Source organism: Mya arenaria, chromosome 8 (genome assembly GCF_026914265.1).
Source record: "Mya arenaria isolate MELC-2E11 chromosome 8, ASM2691426v1".
NCBI lineage: Eukaryota > Metazoa > Mollusca > Bivalvia > Myida > Myidae > Mya > Mya arenaria.
In genome coordinates this window covers 6434079-6442826 of record NC_069129.1, presented here as the reverse complement: position 1 = coordinate 6442826, position 8748 = coordinate 6434079, and the positions used below count along the sequence as shown (strand labels likewise).

Below are 8748 nucleotides of genomic sequence, written 5' to 3'. Positions count from 1 at the left end.
TCCGAAACAACCAAAATTGTTCTACGCTCTCTAGCAAAGCTGGTGAAAATTCAGCAAAACACAGAATGCGGTTTCATCAATGAGTTTCATATATAAATTAAGAACATTTGTATCAGTTTCTGATAATTATCTTGATCTGCTTGTTTTCTGCACATTATATAGATATCCTCCTTCTTGTTTAAGGGTGCATTTGTGCTTCAGCTGCAATGTCCCTGTCCTGTATTTCCGCTGGTGGTTCAATATCATTTACTTCCGCATAATAATTTTCACCCACAACCGTAAGATAATCAGCACCTACAAGTTCACCGAGTTCTACTTCATCACAAACGTCTTCATACTTTGATTGTTCAATGTTTACTTGTACCTCCTCGTGTGGTTGTAGGCTTTCACCTGAAAAGATCAAAGTATTGCTTTTGTTATTGCTAGAACATACTGTGAACAATTGATTTGGTACGCTATGTCCTAGAAGGAACAATGTATCGCCATTGTTTATGTTAGGAAATATTATGAACCCTTGCTTAGATACGCAATGTCATAGAAGGGACAAAGTATCGCCATTGTTATTGCTAGAACATACTGTGAACAATTGATTTTGTACGCTATGTCCTAGAAGGAACAAAGTATCGCCATTGTTTATGTTAGGAAATATTATGAACCCTTGCTTAGATACGCAATGTCATAGAAGGGACAAAGTATCGCTATTGTTATTATTAGGAAATATTATGAACCCTTGCTTAGATACGCAATGTCCTAGAAGGGACAAAGTATCGCCATTGTTATTGTTAGGAAATATTATTAACCCTTGCTTAGATACGCAATGTCCTAGAAGGGACAAAGTATCGCCATTGTTATTATTAGGAAATATTATGAACCCTTGCTTAGATACGCAATGTCCTAGAAGGAACAATGTATCGCCATTGTTTATGTTAGGAAATATTATGAACCCTTGCTTAGATACGCAATGTCATAGAAGGGACAAAGTATCGCCATTGTTATTGCTAGAACATACTGTGAACAATTGATTTTGTACGCAATGTCCTAGAAGGAACAATGTATCGCTATTGTTATTGTTAGGAAATATTATGAACCCTTGCTTAGATACGCAATGTCCTAGAAGGGACAAAGTATCGCTATTGTTATTGTTAGGAAATATTATGAACCCTTGCTTAGATACGCAATGTCATAGAAGGGACAAAGTATCGCCATTGTTATTGTAAGGAAATATTATGAACCTTGCTTAGATACGCAATATCCTAGAAGGGACAAAGTATCGCTATTGTTATTGTTAGGAAATATTATGAACCCTTGCTTAGATACGCAATGTCATAGAAGGGACAAAGTATCGCTATTGTTATTGTTAGGAAATATTATGAACCTTGCTTAGATACGCAATGTCATAGAAGGGACAAAGTATCGCTATTGTTATTGTTAGGAAATATTATGAACCTTGCTTAGATACGCAATGTCATAGAAGGGACAAAGTATCGCTATTGTTATTGCTAGAACATACTGTGAACAATTGATTTGGTACGCTATGTCCTAGAAGGAACAAAATATCGCCATTGTTTATGTTAGGAAATATTATGAACCCTTGCTTAGATACGCAATGTCATAGAAGGGACAAAGTATCGCCATTGTTATTGCTAGAACATACTGTGAACAATTGATTTGGTACGCTATGTCCTAGAAGGAACAAAGTATCGCCATTGTTTATGTTAGGAAATATTATGAACCCTTGCTTAGATACGCAATGTCCTAGAAGGGACAAAGTATCGCCATTGTTTATGTTAGGAAATATTATGAACCCTTGCTTAGATACGCAATGTCATAGAAGGGACAAAGTATTGCCATTGTTATTGTTAGGAAATATTATGAACCCTTGCTTAGATACGCAATGTCATAGAAGGGACAAAGTATCGCCATTGTTATTGTTAGGAAATATTATGAACCCTTGCTTAGATACGCAATGTCATAGAAGGGACAAAGTATCGCCATTGTTATTGTTTGGAAATATTATGAACCCTTGCTTAGATACGCAATGTCCTAGAAGGGACAAAGTATCGCTATTGTTATTGTTAGGAAATATTATGAACCCTTGCTTAGATATGCAATGTCCTAGAAGGAACAAAGTATCGCCATTGTTATTGTTAGGAAATATTATGAACCCTTGCTTAGATACGCAATGTCATAGAAGGGACAAAGTATCGCCATTGTTATTGTTAGGAAATATTATGAACCCTTGCTTAGATACGCAATGTCCTAGAAGGGACAAAGTATCGCTATTGTTATTGTTAGGAAATATTATGAACCCTTGCTTAGATACACAATGTCCTAGAAGGGACAAAGTATCGCTATTGTTATTGTTAGGAAATATTATGAACCCTTGCTTAGATACGCAATGTCCTAGAAGGGACAAAGTATCGCTATTGTTATTGTTAGGAAATATTATGAACCCTTGCTTTGGTACGCAATGTCCTAGAAGGAACTAAGTATCGCTATTGTTATTGTTAGGAAATATTATGAACCCTTGCTTAGATACGCAATGTCCTAGAAGGGACAAAGTATCGCCTTCGTTATTGATAGGAAATATTATAAACCCTTGCTTTGGTACGCAATGTCCTAGAAGGGACAAAGTATCGCCATTGTTATTGTTAGGAAATAGTTTGAAGTGACACTCTTATTCAAAATCAATGCATACACATATAAGACAAACATAAATTTTGAGTGATACACCCTCAACTACTTTCTAAAAATGCATTTATGGAAAATATCAATTATCATTAACAATACTATAACTGTTTATTTAATAGCTGAAAACATTTTTTTAAATGATTGGTGAATGGTTAAAAAATTTACTGCAATCTACTATGGCTTCAAAAGGTAGCAATACCGTGTTTTCTGCACATTTCTTTTAAATTTAACTTGGTATCCTTTATAAAAACCATTGTGTTCATCCTATTTGGTATATTAAAACAATTGTATTAAATTTGTTAAATGTTATTTGGGAATACTAGTGCATCTTTAATTCCTTGATTTGGTACGCTATGTCCTATAAAGAACAAAGTATCGCTATTATTATCGTTAGGAAATATTGTGAACCCTTGATCTGGTACGCTGTGTCCTCGAAGATCAACGTTCCGCGATTGTTACTGTAAGGAATATTGTGAACCCTTCCTTTGGTACGCTGTTTCCTCGGAGACCAAAATATCGCTATTGTTATCGTAAGGAAATATTCTGAACTCTTGCTTCGGTTCGAAATTTCGAAGTATCGCTACTCTTATTGTTGCTTTGGTACGTTTTGTCCTCGAAAGACAAAAGTATCGCTATTGTTATTGGTAGATTATATTGTGAACCCTTGCTTTGGTACGCTATGTCTTCGAAAGATAAAAGTATCGCTATTGTAATTGGTAGTTTATATTGTGAACCCTTGCTTTGGTACGCTATGTCCTCGAAAGATAAAAGTATCGCTATTGTAATTGGTAGGTTATATTGTGAACCCTTGCTTTGGTACGCTTTATCCTCGAAAGATAAAAGTATCGTTATTGTTATTGGTAGGTTATATTGTGAACCCTTGCTTTGGTACGCTATGTCCTCGAAATATAAAAGTATCGCTATTGTAATTGGTAGATTATATTGTGAACCCTTGCTTTGGTACGCTATGTCCTCGGAAGATAAAAGTATCGCTATTGTAATTGGTAGATTATATTGTGAACCCTTGCTTTGGTACGCTATGTCTTTGAAAGAAAAAAAATATCGCTATTGTAATTGGTAGGTTATATTGTGAACCCTTCCTTTGGTACGCTATGTCCTCGAAAGATAAAAGTATCGCTATTGTAATTGGTAGGTTATATTGTGAACTTTCGTGTTTCTAAATATTATTTTATGGTAAATAAATCACACTTATATGGCGATGAATTGGAATGAAAGATAACCATGGCTAATAAGACTTTAAAAAAATTATGATAACAGGCTAAACATACATCTTTTAGATTTGGTTTTTAAATAAAAATAAACAAAACCAGAGCTTAAATCACTTGTTATCAAATACAATATCCCACCTGGTATGTAGTCATATATTGAAGATATGTAATCATATTGAGCCGCGTCGTCCCCTGAAGGAGCCGATGTAACCATTCTACGCTTTCTTCTGTAATAAAATATGAATTTGTTTAAAAGGCATTCAATATTACTGAATTCCCGTTACTTCGAAACTCGAACAGGCGATACCTCGAAAACTGCGGATTAGTTGTGGTCTGGACTAGGTACAGACCTCGGTTAAGTCCCGACCTCTTTTCCTTCTAATTTGGTATCAAATATACTGGCGATAAATCGAAGCGTGAATAAGTCGATCACTCGATCATTATTAACGCTCCCAAATACGCAAACCATACACAGAAGTTTAAAAATCACTAGACGTCATAATTTCACACTTTTTCTTCGAAAGCGCGACTACATGTATTGTTAACACCGTTGCAAGTTGTAAAACATGCAATTAAAGACGAAGGAATTCTTTCTTGTCACTTTGCTTTTCACTGTGAAAAATGAGGAAAAAAGAAAAGCTTACAAATTGTCAAACACCTAATAGATCCAGTGACGGATCCATTACTGGGGCGATAGCTAGATCGGATAAATTAGATAATTCAAGTCCTCAACCGTCAAGTTCAGTAACGTCTACTCTAACCTTCTCGACCTCTAGCCACAAGATACCAACACGCCCACTCACACTCTTTACTAAAATACGGTCACGAAGATGAAAAAGAAACAAAGACCATTGACAAAAATTTCATACAGAACTAAAATGGAAATTCGGGATAACTCGAACCCTCCGATAACTCTAGGTTGCGTCCTCGAGTTATTGCAGTTTTACTTTATATACAATACATTACGTCGAACCTGTAATTTACATAAATAATGAAGATTCATTATCATACTGAAGAAGCCGATACAAAGAATTAATGCTTTGTCTGAAGTTTCCGAAATATTACATCTTATGAACGATATCATCTCTATAAAGAACATGTATTCAAGTTTATATTTCATAACGTATGAAAATCAACTCGACATTAAAATACATCATTTTCATTGTTTTGACACTTTAAGAATGACTTTTGACCACAATACGGTCGTATATAATTCAGTTGCTACAAAAACATTTCATACTTTTCGCAAGCATTATTAAACAATCGACTACAAAACTTCCTTACTTTTTGTAGCACATATAAGCGATCACACTGAAGCCCGTCACAGATAACAACGAGGACCCAACAGATGAACACGCAGTTGTTATCAGAAAAGTCGCGTCCTTTTGTGTTTCTTCAGAAGGTCTTGTTTCTTCACTAAGATGTGAGTGGTTGGAGGTCATTGATGATTTTGTTGTTGCAGAAGTTGGATCAATTTTGCTTTCGTTTGAACATTTTAATGTAAGACTGTCTTTTTCAAATCCACCTTGACATTTGAAACATGTTTCATAAACATCTCCTCGCCCTACGCATTGTTCGCAATGTAGGTCAATGTCTGAACAGGAGTGTTCACAATGCGATCCGTAAAATCCTTTGATGCATCCATGTAAACATCTCCCATCTTTTGAATCACACACATGGCTTGTGTGGTTCTTTGCACAAGTGTTATTGCACATTTTGTTACAGAACTGACCATATTTCGTCCAGTGACATGTTTGTATGCAGTGTCCATTTGTAACATTACATTCCTGATTTGGACAAGAGGATGGACATTGCTCGCATCTCCCGTATATGGTAGGAAAATATCCTTCAGTACATGTCTGACATGTTTGTCCTGATTGTGAGCAAACTTCACAATTCTCAAGCGTTTCGTTACATTTGTGTTCACATTTTAATCCAAACCAGCCTTCTGCACAATCTAATAAACAGTCTCCATTGTTGGCACATGCTTCTTCAGAACAATGCTCTGGACAGGGGATACATGAAAGTCTTCCTGAACAGCTACATTGATTTTTATTCAGTTCACAGTCAATACAGCTTACATTCTTGTTTTCACACTGCTTGACGCAATAAAATCCTTCGCTACAACCTTTCTTGCAAAGACCCGTCTCATCTAAACATACCTCCTCATTACATAACGAGTCACATACACACATCCCCCTGGTTATTGTGTATATACTCCTCTTTCTCCCCGTCATATACCTGGCCTTCGATTCTTCATTTCTGAACAAGAGACAATAATGCTCCAATGGACCGAACTGTTCACTCTGGGAATTTTGCTTGAACGTCAAACAGGTTCCAGTAGTTCTGTCACATAGATGCAAGTTACATGATTCTGAGCACGTTCCATTGCAGTGCGGGCCCCAATGGTTCTCCTTGCATCCATCAATACATTCTCCGCTATCTTCACACTTTTCCCATACACATTTGTCACACGATGATTTTGAATAAGCGAATATAATAAATTGAGTCCAAATGTATGCGTGTAGTGTAAAAAACGTTATAGAATCACACAGCATCACTTCTAATCGTATCTTAGAGGGATGCAACGAACAGTTAAGTGAAAGCACAACAGCCTCCTTTATTAAAACAGAAAACACTCCTTTCAACACAAACCGACTCTAATATTCATAAGAGCTTTGTACACGCCTCCTACGGGGAAGACTTATTTCTCTTGCCTGCCGGATACGCACTACAGAACAATGTTCCATTTTATTTCCGCTAACATTGTTTCATGCTAAAAACTGACTGGTAATTGTTGAGATTGATAATTTCGGTCATCTTTCTGTTAATTATTTAGCTTAATACATAAAATCAATATGGAATAAACATAAAAAGAATCAATATAAAATAACGTGTTGTCTTATAATTAAGTTTTGTTTAGCGAGGTTCAATGTTAATTTCAATTGTATTCAAACAAGCCCGCCTATGAAAGGCGTCTGAGTATCGCAGTTCGTTGATCATGAAAGATAAAGAATCACGTCTCAACTTGTAATAATTTAAAAAAAATGCCATTGACATCTAAGTGTTGAGGAAGTTTAAATAAGTTTTGGGATCGCCACTGATAATCAAATGGTCTTAGCAATATATAAAGATTGCTTAAAGCGATAAATGAATGCTTTAATAAAACAAGCAAGTGTTGGTGTAGTGTTTAATGGTACGGTTTATAGAAGTGCCAAGTGTTGGTGTAGTGTTTAATGGTACAGTTTATAGAAGTGTCAAGTGTTGGTGTAGTGTTTAATGGTACAGTTTATAGAAGTGCCAAGTGTTGGTGTAGTGTTTAATGGTACGGTTTATAGAAGTGCCAAGTGTTGGTGTAGTGTTTAATGGTACGGTTTATAGAAGTGTCAAGTGTTGGTGTAGTGTTTAATGGTACGGTTCATAGAAGTGGCAAGTGTTGGTGTAGTGTTTAATAGTACGGTTTATAGAAGTGGCGAGTGTTGGTGTAGTGTTTAATGGTACAGTTTATAGAAGAGTCAAGTGTTAGTGTAGTGTTTAATGGTACAGTTTATAGAAGTGTCGAGAGTTGGTGTAGTGTTTAATGGTACGGTTTATAGAAATGGCGAGTGTTGGTGTACTGTTTAATGGTAAGGTTTATAGAAGTGGCGAGTGTTGGTGTAGTGTTTAATAGTACGGTTTATAGAAGTGGCGAGTGTTGGTGTAGTGTTTAATGGTACAGTTTATGGAAGTGTCAAGTGTTAGTGTAGTGTTTAATGGTACAGTTTATAGAAGTGTCAAGTGTTGGTGTAGTGTTTAATGGTACGGTTCATAGAAGTGGCGAGTGTTGGTGTAGTGTTTAATGGTACAGTTTATAGAAGTGCCAAGTGTTAGTGTAGTGTTTAATGGTACAGTTTATAGAAGTGTCAAGTGTTGGTGTAGTGTTTAATGGTACGGTTCATAGAAGTGGCGAGTGTTGGTGTAGTGTTTAATGGTACAGTTTATAGAAGTGGCGAGTGTTGGTGTAGTGTTTAATGGTACAGTTTATAGAAGTGGCGAGTGTTGGTGTAGTGTTTAATGGTACGGTTTATAGAAGTGGCGAGAGTTGGTGTAGTGTTTAATGGTACGGTTTATAGAAGTGGCGATTGTTGGTGTAGTGTTTAATGGTACAGTTTATATCAGTTGCGAGTGTTGGTGTAGTGTTACTTGGTACAATTTATATCAGTGGCGAGTGTTGGTCTAGTGTTTAATGGAACAGTTTATATCAGTGGCAAGTGTTAGTGTAGGTTTTAATGGTACAGTCTATATCAGTGGCAAGCGTTGGTGTAGTGTTTAATGGTACAGTTTATATCAGTGGCGAGAGTTGGTGTAGTGTTTAATGGTACGGTTTATATCAGTGACAAGTGTAAGTGTAGTGTTTAATGGTACAGTTTATATAAGTGGCGAGTGTTGGTGTAGTGTTTAATGGTACAGTTTATATCAGTGACAAGTGTAAGTGTAGTGTTTAATGGTACAGTTTATAGAAGTGCCAAGTATTGGTGTAGTGTTTAATGGTACAGTTTATAGAAGTGCCAAGTGTAATTGTAGTGTTTAATGGTACAGTTTATAGAAGTGCCAAGTATTGGTGTAGTGTTTAATGGTACAGTTTATATCAGTGACAAGTGTAAGTGTAGTGTTTAATGGTACGGTTTATAGAAGTGCCAAGTATTGGTGTAGTGTTTAATGGTACAGTTTATAGAAGTGCCAAGTATTGGTGTAGTGTTTAATGGTACAGTTTATATCAGTGACAAGTGTAAGTGTAGTGTTTAATGGTACGGTTTATAGAAGTGCCAAGTATTGGTGTAGTGTTTAA

The 8748-nt window shown here is 36.0% G+C and overlaps 1 protein-coding gene across 1 annotated transcript; it reads right to left on the bottom strand.

Annotated features, from left to right (window-relative positions):
* LOC128244794 (uncharacterized) lies at positions 1 to 5725 on the bottom strand. The gene is made up of 3 exons (XM_052962875.1): positions 5205 to 5725; positions 4059 to 4147; positions 1 to 390 (listed from the first exon to the last, which is right to left on the bottom strand). Exons 1-3 carry the CDS (start codon positions 5633 to 5635, stop codon positions 179 to 181), a joined length of 732 nt encoding a protein of 243 aa, XP_052818835.1. The 5' UTR covers positions 5636 to 5725; the 3' UTR covers positions 1 to 178.
* Between the last annotated feature and the right edge of the window lie 3023 nt (positions 5726 to 8748).